Here is a 17,202-nt window from a genome sequence, read left to right as displayed (position 1 = left end):
AAAAAACTAATAGAGAATTAATTAAAATGAATGTTTAAAAGATATGCAAATTAGCTAAATCTTTTGCAGATGATTGCAATTCCAAGACCCAAATATAACAAAACGTTTTTTTTTTTTTAAATAAATAGAGAAAGGTTTTTAACATGAATATCAATACACAAAAAAAATAAAAAATTTATAGGAAAATATATATATATATATATATATTTCCTTATATATATATATATATATATATATATAAAAAAAAAAGGAACAATGGATTTAAAGACAGTTGACATTAAATCATGAACAGTGAGATTGTGAAATATCAAAAATCCCCTGAATAAGAGAGATAATGCTAAATATAGCAAAAGAGGAGTTTGTTTTTGTTGTGTTTTATGGTATGCTAGCTCTTTGGGTCATTTTATTTTGAGTTCAGCAGTACGGGTTCAGAGAGCCTCTACCTCCTGCTCCAGATGACATAAGTGATATGTTTCTTTTAACTTTTTCTAATAAAAGGTCAATTTTTTTAAAGTTTGAAACTATGACGCAGAATTTTTTTAAAAATAGATTCTTAATATTTTTTCTTACCTCTTGTTACTATAAAATCAATACAATCAGTTGAATGTGTTTAATGGTGACTGGTGTTTGACATGGTATACAAATGGGTTGATTCTATTTTCTCAAGAGATGAATAGGTTTAATGTGCATGATTCATTTTTATTCTTGCTAGGGTGACTTTTTCTGTTTAGTTTGGTATTTTGTCTACGTCTTTATTTTTTGGCATTATTTTATAAAGTTTGTTGGGAAATTCATCCCAGTAAGTAAAAGTGAGATAGATAGATAGACAGACAGAGAGAGAGATTGAAGTGAAAATAATAACATTTATTCTAAATGGTTTTAAAAATCTATAAAAGTGACAAGAATTCAATATTATTTTAAAGATTAAAGAACTTTCAGATTGTAAAGAATTTTACAGAACTTAATGTTTTTGATATTTGATCACACAAATTTCATCTGCATATGTGGAAGAAAATTGTCTTTGAATATTTAACACCTGGGACATGCCAGGTAAAAGGTTACAAATATTAAAGAAGAAGATTTGCAGAAATAATTTTATTTTAATTAAAAATGAAAAACAGAAAAAACACATTTACAATCGATTTTCACAGAGAAAGAAAAAAAAAAAATGTCCAGTTACAATAGATAAAAAAAAAAAAAAAAATCGAAACAATTCATGTTGGTATTTGAATATGCCCGAGTAAAATTAAAAGCTTTTATTATATATAAATAAAAATTAGCCGTTCAAGTCGAAGAGATGAAGTAGCGTCCAGACTGCTGCTGAGGCGGGTAAGATTGTGTTCGTCCAGAACCCTGATGTCCAGCAAAACTGGCCTAAAACAAAAAAGATTAAGAAATTTGTCACAATATTTTTAATTTTGGGGGGCTTTATTTTTATTTTATTCTAACTATAATGTAAAAATTGGATTTGGATTATTCAGACTGCAATCCATAACTTGGATGTTATTTTCACGTTTCGACTAATGTTGCTTCCAATCTTTTTCAGATGTACTCTTAAATTTACACCAAATTTCAAACTGAATTCATTATTTCATCCATGGGGAGTAGATTTTTCTTGTTCTGTCAACCATGACCAAGTAGAAGTTTTAAGAAATTTTTATTTTATTCTTAGTATTATCTGTAGTGAGGATTGAACCTTCAACCTCCAGAATGTAGTCACGCAGAACTGATTATTACTTCAACCTTTTATCCACTGTGCCATGTCTATCTTCGAAATAACGATTCCCGACTTTGACCAGATGCACCTGAAGGAGGGTGAAGGTTACATCAGCCAAAGCATTGTGAGAATAAGATCCAAGATGAGAACAGTAGTCCAAATAATAAAAAAATTATTCTTATTTTTAAAAATTATGGAATACAAGGTTGATTATTTATACACTTGAAATAAATCGGAAAAAAAAGAGTTTTGTTTATATTAAGAGCAATACTAATACTTATGTCAGCTGCTGCATATATTTGCTAAAATATACACAAAATTGACTTTATAATCTAGTCGAGAATGATCTCTTCTGCTCCTTTCTCATAGAAGACACACTGCTAGTCTTTCATTACGCTATTGCTATTTTTATGGTTGATGTTCAAATTTCTGTGCCTCACCATTTGATTTCAATTTTTCCTTATTAATCAGTTTAATTTACAATAAAAGAGATACCATTTAAAAATCACTGCAAATCATTTCTTCATTTGCATATTGTAAAACTAAACATTAATCAAAAGTAACTTTTCCAGGGCTTTTATTATCAAGCTCAAATATCAGCTGATGTGATATTGTAAATAAACACAGATAGAATTTGATGAACAACATTATCATTATCATTATTTTTCTTGCGAATTAGTCCACTGGACAAATTATACCTCTATTGATTATACAATAATCAATAGAGAACTGATTCTATAAGAATACATATGCAATCTGCATAAATTAAAAGATCATGTTTAAGCATATTGTATGACTGAGTAATGCCAGGCTGCCTGTTAGTATATAAAATAAAATAACAGATCTTTTCCTTATGTTAAGAATGACTTTCTTGTCGGCTTGATTATGTACAAATTATCCAGCCAAATGAACAGCAGAAATGAAGTCAAAAAGGGTGGACAATCCATTTTTCTTCTGTAAATTTTGTTTGATAAATTTGTTCACTATTTATTCTATTTAAGATGCACCACATTGGAAATCATTGTGAATTGACATGGTTTTATGAGTGCCTCTTTATTCCCATTACTCGAGAGATTATAGTGAAAATTGTTTGCGCTTCTCGTCTTCCAGTTTCTGATTTGCAGAGGCGACGACTGACAAGCAAGATATGATCCCTTCCAATTAATGCTTATCTTTCTCTCAGATACGTGAAGACACCATCTCCTCTTTTCGCCATGTTAAGAATAAGCCTTCTTGTCTGATTGAACAGGTCTAATTATCCAACCAAATGGACAGCAAAAAGTGGAAGTCAAAAGGAGTGGACAATCTTGATTATAACCAAGTGTTTATATGATATGTACAACTTTAAAAAACTTGAAGGAATAGAAAGGTCCAGTTTTGGTACAAAAAAGTTACTAGCAGGTTTGGTTTTGTTTGTTTCACAGCGTATGTCAAAACAAGCATCGAACACTATTTGCACTTTTGATAAAGCAGCTAAACAAATATTAAAACGTGGAAACAAGAGATAATAATTTACCTGAGTGGTTACTGGTTGATAAGAGCTGACAGTAGTATGCTGAGGTTGATTTTGAGAACCTCGGCCAGAATAACCGGTAACAATACTTCCCTAGAAAAGAAATTTTATTAGGTTATTTGTAAGATTTGCGTCATTCATTATATTATCTCAGGATCTGTTGAAATAAAGTTAGAGAAAGAAAAGAAATCATCCTATAATAAAGACCAATGTGTATTTGTGTGTGTGTGTGCATATAAAGAAACAAACTGATGACAGCTCAAAGTTAAATAAATTTTATTTGATCATAAAATCAATAAAGAAAAACATGAAGCAAAAACCATAGTATTTTGAAGCTTAATGCTTCTCATCAGAAGAAAAAAAGAGAACAAGATCATATATAGAGAAAAAACCTGGCATAAGAACATTAGCTTAGAAATAAATAAAATTATACTATAGGTATATAGAGGCTAAATAGATAAAGAAGAGAGATAAATAAAAAATATATACAAGTAAAGAAAAACTATATAGCGAGAAATATATATATATGTGTGTGTGTGTGTGTGTGCATGTATATATATATATATATATATATATATATATATATATATATATATATATATATATATATATATATATACACACACACAAACGCACACTATTAGTTATTCCAAAATCCGAAAGATTAAATACGGACTCATAATTTTTTATATTAGGCAGACATCTAAATTTTCACACGGTCTTACACGTGTTTCACTGTATAGTAAATGATCATTATGCAACTTCTCAAAGATGAATGGATATTTCTTAAAACTGCTAGGAAGTTTAATATATGGAATGGAAAAAAGAATTTGTTAAAGAAAATGAAGATATATAGAATCTGCAAAAACAAATTTAAAAACACTTAATACTTTTAAACCCATATCCATAAATAATAGAATTCTATAGAACATGGGTTATGCCGGCATGTTGGAATTCAGAAAAAAAAAAAAAAAAAAAAAAAAAAATATCAGAAGATTTCCAGATTTAACATTTAGAGTTTAAACTAAAAATAACAAAGAAAAAATAGAAACCACAAAAGATTTTATTTCTACAGTAAATTATCAGCTTAAAATTCTAACAATCATACTCTGAAGTCAATAGAAAAAAACATCTTAGACATAAATTACGAAGCTATGCTTCGCTCTATAGTAAAAAAGTGAATGAGGAGGGGTTTTTTTTGTCTTCAGATCATCAGAAATGAAAATTAATACATGAAAAATTAAAATAGTGATGTAATTCAAGGATTTTATATGAAACCTATTAATCAATCGAGATAAATAGCAAGTATGGACACTGGTAGAGCATTAATTTTTTTTTTTTTTTTTTAATTTCATTTTTAGTGTCGGATGTACATTAGTACAAGAATGATACAATGAAAGTTTTTAAAGGCAGACTTAACCTCAGAGGAAGATTAAATCTGAACAGTATATGGAGATGTGTGCAGAACAGGAGATTTTATTGGTTTGGTCACATTGAAAGTATAGATTAGAGTTTTTGGTTTAGTAGATGTAAAACAATTGAGATGACAGGGTCAGCTGGCAAGAGGTCAAGGAAAACATGGGAGGAAGTGATAAGGATGGATTTGAAAGAAAGAGGGATAAATAAAGACCTGGTCAGAGATGGGGTAGATTTGGAAATCAATTTCTAAAATTTATTCACCTCCTTTCTAGAAGGTTAGACACAAGGACAAGTGTGGGGTTTGATGAACGTGTTTCCGTGGAACAGACTGGATTCAAACTTGGCACACCCAGGTTATACCAGGTCATGTAAAATGGAGCTTAAACTGAATATGATGATGTAAGTGACAATATCACACGACTGAAACTTCAAAGGTATCGGAAAAAGTTAGAACCTATAGTCAATATGCATGTTGTCTTTCTTCAATCCCAATCTTCCTAAATGTTGATATCTATATTTTACATGTAGTGATATTTATCTTGGTCAGGTCAAGCTGGATTTCTGTCTGATATCCACCTCTTCTCTAACCATTGCAGGGCTGGGAAAATTTGCATGAGATGTTCCTGGTCCTTCTGCCATTACTAACTAGCAGAGGGTTACCACTGTCAACCAAGGAAAAAGTTTACCAGGGATGTGTATGCAGTGTGATGATGTATGGAAGTGAAACCTGGCTAGTGAGTATTGAAGGTATGCATTGCATGAAAAAAAAAAAAAAAATTTCATGATAATGATACAATGTCAGTCAGCACTAACCCAATTCGGGTTTAACTGGCTGCCTCCAAAGGAGAAAGTTCCATGGAAGTATGAAATTCACAAGCGATCTTCAGTTGCATGTACATTTCCGTTATGGGAGATGATGACGTTAGGTTTTTGCAACTCTTGCAAGGAGGCATCGACGTCCTCCTACATATAGTGTCTAGAATTCACAAATTGGTCACCCATTTTAGTAATAACCAGGCTCATCATTGCTTAACTTTGGTGATCTGATGGGAACCGGAGTGTCAATGTGATTATGCCGTACATACAATACGTGATCATGCCAATAATGATATAATGGATGTGTAATACGAATCTCAAAGACAAGCTTAGATCTGATGACCTCAGAGGAAGATTAAGTGTGAACAGTATAAGAAGATGTGTGCAAAACAGGAGACTTCAATGGTATGGTCACATGGATGAAAAACATGAAGAGAGAGGGAAGAAAGGAAGAGAGAAAACATGAGAGAGAAGGCAGAAGCAGAAATTTTAAAAATCTGAAAAATATATAATTTACTTGAAAATAAATGATGTCATAATCAGAAAATGAGCTTTTTTTTCTCATAAGTTGTTAAAAGCCTTTATTAATTCTTTATGATGTCATCTATTTTCAAACAAATACTTTTTAGTAAAAACATGATTATTAAATAATGTTAAAATTTAAGAAATTATATATTTAATCTATTATATAAAGGCAAATGTAGGTATGTGTATGTATGTATGTATGTTCAACTAAAACTAAAAAACAAACTACAAAACAAAGACCCACAAAGTTGGTATAGTTATGATTAGCATTGCTATAAATAATATCCAAAATTGAAAAAAAAAAAAAAAAAAAAAAAAAAAAAAAATTCTTTAAGGGTCAACTGCACCAGTTATTGTCAGGAGTGGGGTTGGTTTTTCTGCCATTTTATGAACTAAAGTGAAGTAACTGTTTTTATCAAGGATTTATTTCCCTTATGCCAACTCATGCCTAAAAGAATACAGAAGAGTTGTCTGTGTGCATGTCCAGAGAAAGGAATGGGATAGTCAGGGGCAAAAGAGGGGAAGAGAGAGGTGAGAAAACAGGGTAGAGAGTAAAGAGAGAAAGATAGAAAAACGGATAGAGAGGAGTAAAGAGAAGGGAATAAAGAGATAGAAGTTTTAATAGAAATTGCTACACTTTTATCCCGGGCAATGCCGGGTAGTCCTGCTAGTAATATATATATATATAATTTTTGTGGTTTTGTAATAAGAATCAGATGCAAGATAGAAATAAAAAGCATGTAAAATGACTTAAACCATGGTTAGGATGTGGATGAATGTAGGTAAAAATAATTAACTTCATTTTTCTATTTTATATACATCGTATACAACATCTCTCTCACACGTCACACTGAATGAGTAAATATAAACAGATTATATTTTGGACCAATCAAAAGTGTCACCACTTACATATGAAGTGGCGTTTTTTTTAGCAAATTTACATAGACTGTGGTGCCGAAATGCAGAAATAATTCAATAGGAATGCGAACACCCAAACTCAACACTACCAATTTAGCCTTCTCATTTGTCAACATGCTGGCATTGTCTTTAAAGAACTCCTTTCATCACTGCATCTACTCACCAACTCGGACTTCTAGTAAACATTTAAGCATCAATTTCACAAGGGAGTCATTATTGGTCAAAGATCAAAGGTCACCAGAGGATAAAGGTGTGTCAGGAAGTTAGGCAGTAGTAGGAATTGAGTAAAATTTGATTATTTAAAATGATAGTTCAACAAAAACTTGTTTACATTGGACTTGTAAACAGCCATGTTGTAATTAGCTAGAAAGCAGCCCTGAAGTACAGAGTTCCACAGAGGGGCAGTTCTAGCAAGCCTAGTCAGTATTGCCTATATATTCTAATACAAAACTATTAATAAACACCTTTTCTTCATCTAGTTTTGGTATTTAAAATCATGAATACTATGTACATGTAGCACTATGCGTACAATCCCCGCACTAACTGCTAATCCAAAATGCATTTACCATCATCGTTCTTCATCTTCTAGGCATTCTAGTGTGGGTCATTGCTAGCATCTAGCTATGAGCTTAAGCCTCTCATCTTTCAAGTTTAGAATCTCAGCTAAGACTAATTCAGTCATTCAATCTTTCTCTCCTTCCAATCAGTCAAGCTCTATTGGCAATCTATCTGTTGCCTATCTCCCTCTAGAGTCCAGACTTTTTTTATATCGGCACTTTTATTGATAGTACAAACATGAAACTCTAATCCCTTTCACAGTAAGCTCCTCCGGCTGCAACGTGTACCATTCCAACAACCTTTGGCATAGAAGTCTTCCTGTGTGAGCAAGTCAATGAGCCTCGTCACAGCCTTTTTGATCTCAATTGTCACATAATAAGGTTTTCCTTGAGCTTACGAAATAACCAAAAAGTCACAAGGAGCAAGGTCTAGACTATAGGGAGGGTGAGGAACTGTATTAATGTCCATCTTGGTCAAATAGTCTGTGACAAGGATGATCTTCTCTGAGCACCCTCGGGACAGTTCCACGTGAATAATTGTGTATACAGTTCCTACACGGACATCAAACTGCACTTATCTCTATAAACACACACACGACAGTCCTTATTCATAAAATTCTTTATTTGGCCAATCAACTCTGGTTTTCTGACTTCCTTACTCCTCCCACACTTCTTATCCCTCACAGACTCCCTGCCTTCCTTGAATCTCTTATGCCACTCAAAAACTGAGGCTCCATTCATGCAAGATGGTCCAAAAGCAGTCTGAAGCATTCCATCCACTTCTGTGGCATTTTTTTCAAGTTTAAAACTGAATTTTATTGCATATCATTCTTCTAAAATGTACTCACATCCAGATTGCATTTTTGAACTTCACTAGCTGTGACAATCAAACTTTAGTAGAATGTATTCCAATTCCTGCTGTAGCTGTTCATTTGGACATGAAATCATAAGAGTTGGTCAGTCATCTCATCAGATGTAAAGCAATAACATATTGAATTTTCAAGAGTCTACGACAATTTTAAATGCTTGTAAAAAAAAAAAAAAAAAAATCTGGAAATTTATTGAAGATACTTTGTATCTACTTTCAACCAGAAATTGGATATGTCCGATTGTCTCCACTAACTACCAGAAATTGACCCCATCCACTTTTTCTATAGTTTACCTTCTAGTTTATTTTATATATATTAGTCCTTTACTTGGACTAAATATTCTAGTTTTGGAGTTTTATGTCATTTATGATATAGACTAGTTTACCGTAAAAATGATCTGAGAACTATTTACCCATTACATTTGAATGAATCTTTAAAAATGTGAAACGACAAATAAAAGTAAAATCCAAAAACATACTTTTGGCTGGGAATTCTGCTGTATTTGCAACGGCCGTGTCATCAGCGTTTGCTGCTGGCTTGTAATCGGTGTAATTCCTCGGATATGTGACTGCAAATATTAAAAAAAATAAAAACATAAAAATATTTAACTGATTTCTACACATTTATACAAATAAAACATTTAAACAATCTGAATATCTTTATTACATTAAAAGCAATGATCAGTGTTGGCAAGATATGTCTAGAAGGAATGGTAGAAGGGTGCAGAAAAAGAGGTAAATCACTGGGGAGATGGTGTGATAACTAGGGCTGTGACAACAGCATATTCTTTACATTCTCGAATATATATCCGACACAGTTAGACTCAGCTAATCAACAGAGAACCACATCAGTTTATATAAAAACACACAAGAGATTAACGGATATATACTCAAGAGTCAAAACAATGAAAAGAATATGCTGTTGTCACAGCCCTAGTGATAACATATGCTCTTGGTCATCAAGATCCGTCAGCTAAACAAAGCAGTGAGAGACAGTTAATACACATGTTAAATTAATTTTACTGTTCTCATCTTAAATGTAATTCTTACACTATTACAACTGATGTAACCTCAGACCTTCTTCAAGCGTATCTTGTCGAACTGTGGAATCTTTCTGTAAAACTTGGGAATCTGCATGGAATTTTGAATGGAACTCTGCATTCAATGCACAGGTATAGCATGCTCTCGTTCCATCAGCCATGACTGGGTAAGAAGTTTTAAGTAATTTGCAATTGTATGTTTTGCATCACTGCACTGAAGATTGAACCTTCAACCTCCAGTAGAGTGTAACTTGTGCTTGAATTTTACTTAATACTTCATCTGTTACATCATGGTTCTTGCGCGAGATCCACCTGAAAATGGTCAGAGGTTATACCAGCCAAAACATTGTAAGAATAAAAAATGAGAACAGAATCATATAAACTTATTTCTCTTCGTACAAGTCGGAGATTTGTCCTTGATAATTACTCCGATAGTAACTTTGTTGCTATTGGACTGAGGTATGGACCTATTCAGTCTCAGGCGACCTACCCCCTCAAGCTCTGCCTTCTTAATCACCTGAGCTGCCCCAACCAGAGAATGCCAACAGTGTTGCTCAAGTTTTTGTAGTCTTAAGTGTGCCAATCCTATTGTACTAGTTTTTAAACTTAGCACTTGACCTTGCATCTAAACACCTGGTTGGTTGTTTTTGTTTTACGGCATATTAACCCTTTTCGGGTTATTTAATGCCGAATCCAAAGATTTTGAAGAAAAAATTTTTAATAGAATATATTTGTTGTTTTCAAGTCGGTTTCCATTTAACCCATAGTTAGAACCCTAACAGGTACTACCACTCTGGGTCAGAGTAGACCTGGGAGCAATGGTAATTAAAGGGTGCCTCCACACTCCCTAAAGCCCACAAGCTGGGGCCTCACCACTGGATATAGTTTAAGGTCATATCCAGGACCCCCATTGAGGGACTTTTACTCTCTGCAGGGGGGCAGTCGGTGTATTCTAATGCCCCACCGACAGGGCCGCTAAACACGTAGAGAAATGAATGAAATAATGGATTGTATTCTGTAGAAATCAGAGAAAACGTTTGCTGATGAATATCATAAAAGTTTAAAATTTTTCTTTGAACCAATCAGAAAAACTCTGACAGTGTTTTTCTTTTTTATAATTATTTTACAGACAACAATTTCGCATGTTTGTGCAATTTTGAGTGTTTGTCGGTATATTTTAATATGTCATTTTAAGCAAAAACAATATTACATAATTATGTCGAAAATAGTAATATATCCAAAAATTATGAAAATTTATCGAGTAGAAAGCTATTTATAGTTAAAATTCATTTTTATGGAAAATTGGGTAAAATTGCATTTTTCTTAGACGTTATAAAGTAGACAATAAGAGTCTACACACAGGGGACATAACTAGGAACGAATATTTCAGATTACTTGTTCATGGCTGCAATATTTGTTGTCTATAGCAATAAACGTTATTTTACTGAAAACAAAATAGCAGATGTTCTACTTGATGAATTTTCATAATTTTTTGATATATTACTATTTTCGACATAAGTACATATAATTTTTGCTTAAAATGATATTTTTAAAAAAAAAAAAAGAAAAAAAAAAGAAATGAAAATTAAACCGTATTGTTTTTAGACAGTTGAAGCCTGAATTCTGTGCATGACAGACATATAGCAATTTGGCTGCGAGGCACGTGTCAGATCAGTGTTATATGTACCTCCAGTGTTAAATAAAAGAATTATATTTTTTATAAAAAATGTTTTATAAACGTCGACTTGGAACAGAAAATTGGAACTGAAGGTAACCATCACATAAAACAGACTGACCCGAGTGAAGAATGCCTGGTGACTAGAAAAGAAAGATTAATGGAAGGAATTAATGTTTATGGGAGGATTGAAGATGACTAATGGAATGAACAAATATTGATTACTTGTAGGAACGGTTTGTAGCAGGATTTATTTTGGTTGTTTTATGGTATATCAACCCTTTTTAGGTTAATTAATGCCAAATCCAGTCATTTGGTAATAGCTTCTATAAAGAGTGTGTTTTGTTAGAGATGGTGAACTTTAAATTAAAATAAATCACAGAAAAATATTTTTATTATACAAATATGTGCTATATTCAAAGATTAATTTTTGCCAATTTAAATGCAATTTCTAGTATATACCTTTGCAGCTCATGTATATGTGGTGCAATATAGATGTCAAATTTTCACAACTCTACACATTAAATTAGGCTGTATTTTGGCAATAACGTGTAGTAGTAGTTTACTGTGTCTGGTTTATCAGTTTAGACATGGGACTTTTCATATCCTCAAAGAAAATAATCTAATAGAGTTAAGTTGCATGAATAAGGTGGCCAGTTGATAGGTCAAAATGGGGGTGGGGGAGAAAAGACAGGGGGGGAAAAAGGAAAAAAAAATTTGTAATTTTTTTTTCCTTTTTACCTGTTGCACTGCTTGCATCTTGAACTTTTCATCACTAAAACCAGATTTCTGATTGGCATGTTCAAGCTGCTGCTGGAGAGAAATGCCAGAACCGTGCGCAGTACTGATATATCCAGCTGTAAAATAAAAAAAAATGGAAAATTATGCAATTACCATCTATGCTACACACTGATGGGAGGTGGGGGGGGGGGGATAGAAAAAGAAACAAGAATATAAATTTAATCAAAAATTCCAAAAATGTAGAAAACATAAGTATTCTTCCTCACAATATAATAAAAAAAATAAGGTACAAAAAATTAACATAAAAAACATGAAAGCTAGCAAAATGTCAATTAGCAAAATGTCAATTAGCAAAAACCTCCTGATTAATTCAGCCTTCCTATTAGCTGGATGAATTATTTCACAATCTTCTGTCCAAATTTAAAACCACTCACAAAAATATTGATAAAATGGCTTATGTTATTTGAAAGAAAATGATTTGCTTGACTAAATTTGTGTTTTTATTCTGTTGATCCAGATTGCAATGATCCTCATTTTTTCCCCAGATGATTCTAACCTTTTAGAAGTTAACAAAAATAAATTTTGTTATGAGAGACAAGTTTTGTATGGCGTTTTGATTGATAGGTCTTCTATGCTGAAAACTTGTACAAAAAAATTAAAAAAAAGAAAAGAAAAAATTACCTCACCACTACCCCCTCCACCACACCTAAAAAATTTTTCATAACATTATCACTAACCCTGAGTAATATTTATTTTATAAGGTCCCTTTAAGAAAAAGTTGAGAATTAAGAATAAGCGGTCAATCTAAGCACACTGCAATATTCCAACATCAGTTGTTGAGTACTATCAGATTGTTTATGTCTGACTAACCAGTATTAACAGAACTTAATTCTAGCATTACAAGCGTATGCTGTATTTTCATGGACATCGGCAATATCATATACCTAATGTGCTTAAACAAGTCATATCTTTTTTATTTGTTGGTCAATTTTTAAAAGAATTACATTGATGGAAAGAGAATAGAATAAGCATTCCAATGATGTTCATTTATTTTTCTTTTATGCATTCAATGTTTTTATGCTCAAAGTTAAAAATCAAAAAATGGTAAAAAATTACAACAAAATGGGAAACACTTTTTTCAATGTTTTCATTTTATACGTTACGTTTGGAGACATATGCGCAGGGTTAAATTTGATTGGACATCGCTGAAATTTTACAGGCTATATAAACAAAGAAGTCCATCTCTACTGGTGTTTGATTTTTATGAACACAAGAAGCAAAGTTACGACCGAGCAAAGTTGACGAAGAATATTTCAAAATTGATATAATAAATCGGCATATATCATCCATTTTCATATAGATAATAGTTTCAGAATTATTTTCATGTATAATATGTAAATATTTGATAATTATTAATTGCGCGAAATTTTCTTTAAAATGTTATCTTTTATAGAAATCAAATCCACTTACAGAAAACGGTCGTTAAGCGCATCATGCGCTGAGCTGACTAAAGTATTCTCTTAAAAATAGAAAACTGTCTTACTAGTCATTTTATATTCTGAGTCCATCAATTTAAAAAAATTATTTTCAAGTTTTTCAAATTTGATTTCCAAAGAATACTATTTTGTTGTTTTTAACGCTTTTAGTACACATGTACTAAAAGCGTTAAAAAACAACAAAATGTACTAAGTACATGCATTTAACTTCTTATCTGTACTTAAGGTAGAATTGTGTTTTTTAGTGGTCAAAAAAACAAAACAAAACAAAAAAAACAAATACATAACAAATAAAAGTGCACTTATGCTACCATGCTGAAATAATGTTATTTAGAAACCCATTCTTAACATAGGGAAGGAAGGGTGTTTTTTGTTAACTATTCTGTACTTTCACCTAACAATTAAATAAAAAGGATATCATGAAACTTGAATTTATTTTTAACTCATTATCAAGATCATTTTTTCGAATCTGTAAAACAAACCCGTCTTTTTTTTTTTAATTGAGGATATCTAAATAATAATAATAATAATAATAATAATTAGGAGGTTCAATAAAGAATTTCATTGTGATGCATTTTGTAAATTCTTACCTTGTTTCCACCTTAACATCTTTTTTTAAAATGACTATCTTTAAAGGTTTTCGAGTATGCTGAAAACGAATATCACATAAATTTTCTGCAAATAAGTAGCTTTCCGAATATTAAGCAATGTTATTTCTTACGTTATTGCTGGTGGCCATCTTGGTATGCGCATTTGTGCATAGTTTCTTGGGATTGCGCTTGTGCGTACGAAGATGGCCACCAGCGATAACATAAGAAATGACATTGCTTAATATTCAGAAAACTACTTATTTGCAGAAAATTTAAATGCGATATTCGTTTTCAGTATACCCTAAAACCTAGAGAAGTAATCATTTTAAATGTTAAGGTGGAAACAAGGTAAAAAATTACCATTTTATTTCTTTGTTTACATAATTGAATTTTCAGTAAAACAACAGAATAGAAATGACAAAAATTACCATCAACTGATGAATATATAGTTGTTGCTTATCAGGATTCATGGTATCCTGGTACTGTGAAAGTTATATCGAGGATTCGTGTAGAGTATGATTTATGGTTGCATCTCAGAAAACGGGTATATTTTGGGCCAGATAGAGAGGATTTACAAAATTGAAAATTGGATTGGTCCCAAAATGCATAAGTTCTGGTCAACTATGGGAATTTTCAGTTTTTACAGAAATCCAAAATCTATATGAAAAATTTTCTTTGATTTATTTCTGAGATTAATTCATATCTACTCATTTTTTTTTCAGTGAGGGGAGTAGTAAATACCGGCCATGAATGCTCTTTAGGCATTCAATGGCTACACTCCAGATTAAGTTCTCTTTTGGTGAGGAGGCAGGAAAATGCCTATTCTCAATAAAGCTATATTTAAATACCACTATAATACTTAGTTTTGTTCATGAATAGACACCCACTGTATGATACCATGTGCCAGTTTAAAAAAATTGAAATTTGTACATCTTAATTTATAATTCATGGCTTATGGTAAAGAGATACATCAGATTTGACTGCATAATCAGAAAGAGCACACAGTTTTACATAAGAGTGCGAAGTTTCATGAGAATAGTTTGAAAAATAAATAAATGGTGGCGAAATTACCAAATTTCTTGAAATGTTGAGGTCAGTAATTTAGCTCACTTTTTCTAAAGAAAAATGCCCACGGAAAAGCCTAAATTTTGGCACTTAAAATTCTCATAACTTTTGAACTACTGATGGTATTTGCATAATTCAAACGGTTTTAAGCATCTTTTACATAGCTCTTTTCATGCAACAATTATCTAAAAAGAAAAAAATCAACTTGTAATGCTAGTAATTTCCCTTACTTCTCGTGCTAATTCCTGGTAGTCTGGGGGTTGAATGACAGCCTCTGAAGTCAGGGATGACTTTGTGACTGGGTGTAAATCTTGACTCCTTTTGCATATATATATTATATATTACTCTCGAAATAGCTGACCCTTGTCACGGGCCATTTTTTTTTTTTTTTTTAGCTATTTACTCTTGAAAAAGCCAATGAAACTGGACAAAAATCATGCATTTCATTCTTCCTTTTCCATTGTTAAGTCGCACGCGCACACACACACAAAGAAATCAACACACACACAAACACAGTAGTAGTATATATAAATAAATACACATATCTAAAGTTATATATATATATATAGGGAGAGGTACTAGTTTAGCTGCATTGAAGAGTTGTGATATAGTAACTGTCTGGATGACTATATAAGCTCCTTTTTCAGGTAGAGTACTATTGCTGGGTGCTTCTTATAGTACAAAGCTCTTTGTAAATACACAAATTGAGCACTGTGGGTGCAGAAACCAAATGTTTCTATAAATAGACATTTGAGATGTCATTTAAGAGTGCTTCACTCATTGAGTTAATGGCTAGAGCTGACAATTATCAAATTAATGGTTGAAGGTTCAATTCCTAGCTAGGGAGAAGTGCTAGTTTAGCCACACTGAAGAGCTGTGATACAGCAAAACAGTGTGGATAACTATATACACGTGTACATATATACAATTATTATTACATGTATCTACATAAGATTTGACGTATCTATTTTCAGTATTTACTTCAACAGTACTCGAAACATAAGTAGAACTACATTAGTAAGTTATAAAAATATATATGGTAATTAAGCGACACAGAATTTTTTGCCTTTCATCCTTGTGAGGATTCGCTAAGTTATTGCATGGAATTGATGTTACTGCTCATTTTTATATATACATATGGTGTTAATTTTGTTAGTTAGCCAATCAGATTCTTTGTTATTCATGCTCCTATTTTATACAGCTAATGGATGAGTGTTTATTAAGCAAAGGTTCACTTGACCTGTAGTTCACCTCTTGGCCAACTAGTAAATTTATACACAGTGTATGTGTGTATGTATATATATATGTGTGTGTGTGTGTGTGTGTTGTAGGAGTAGAGAGCTTAAATCAACAACTATTTTCTTTAATTGCAGGTTTGGCAACTATCAGTTATTTACAGTTCAACTTCGTTTGGCAACTGATCATGAAGAAACTGATACCTGCACAGCGTTTGCAAATTGCAAATGATATGATCAATTTACTGAGAGAAACATTTAATGAACGAATAATTTTGCAAAATTAATATGTTAATTGGCCATCTCGTTCATAAGATTTAATTTTATTTTTAGGGATATATAAAGTCCCATGTCTGTGCTGATAAATTAGAATCAATAGACCACTTGGCAGACAACATTTGATGTGCTATTTCCAAAATACAATGGTCTTGGATATGACCTAAAACTATATCCGATGGTGAGGCCACAGCTTGCGAGCTTTGGGGAGTGTGGAATCACCCTTTAATTGCTATTGCTCCCAGGACCACTCTGACCTGGAGTGGTAGTATCTGTTAGGGTCCCAACTATGGGTTAAATAGAAACCAACTGGAAAAAAACAAATATATTCTATTAAAAATATTTTCTTAAAAATCACTAGATTCGGCATTAAATAACCCGAAAAGGGTTGATATGCCGTAAAACAAAAACAACCAACTAACCAAAATACAATGTGTAGAGTTTTTGAAAATTGGACATTTAGATTATGCATGAGCCACAGGGGCCTTATGTCTGAAATTGTATTTAAATTATAAATGTTAAAAATTAATGTTTGGAATAAACTACATAGTTATATGATGAGAGAGAGGACAAGAGAGAGGGAGGAAAAGAGAGAGAGTGGACAAGAAAGAGAGAGAGAGGACAAGAAAGAAAGAGAGGACAAGAAAGAAAGAGAGAGAGAGAGGACAAGAAAGAAAGAGAGAGGACAAGAAAGAAAGAAAGAAAGAAAGAAAGAAAGAGAGAGGACAAGAAAGAAAGAAAGAAAGAAATA

General features: G+C 32.1%; 2 protein-coding genes across 4 annotated transcripts in view; one reads left to right on the top strand and one right to left on the bottom strand.

The window, feature by feature from the left end:
- Positions 1-17,202, top strand: part of LOC145277895 (centrosomal AT-AC splicing factor-like) — an 86,479-nt gene that overhangs the window by 8,677 nt on the left and 60,600 nt on the right. The window lies entirely within an intron of this gene.
- The window catches only part of LOC145277894 (G protein pathway suppressor 2-like), a 39,717-nt gene continuing 23,594 nt past the window's right edge, over positions 1,080-17,202 (bottom strand). For both annotated transcript variants that reach the window (XM_080129889.1, XM_080129890.1), the window contains exons 8-11: positions 11,790-11,905; positions 8,813-8,902; positions 3,234-3,323; positions 1,080-1,374 (exon numbers count right to left, since the gene is read on the bottom strand). In XM_080129889.1, coding sequence (XP_079986015.1) covers positions 1,285-1,374; positions 3,234-3,323; positions 8,813-8,902; positions 11,790-11,905 — 386 coding nt within the window. In that variant the 3' untranslated portion in view covers positions 1,080-1,284. The remainder of the gene's footprint in view (positions 1,375-3,233; positions 3,324-8,812; positions 8,903-11,789; positions 11,906-17,202) is intronic.

This window comes from Euprymna scolopes, chromosome 6 (genome assembly GCF_053919585.1).
Source record: "Euprymna scolopes isolate OS-2025 chromosome 6, ASM5391958v1, whole genome shotgun sequence".
Lineage (NCBI taxonomy): Eukaryota > Metazoa > Mollusca > Cephalopoda > Sepiida > Sepiolidae > Euprymna > Euprymna scolopes.
This window is presented reverse-complemented; position numbering and strand designations above follow the sequence as displayed.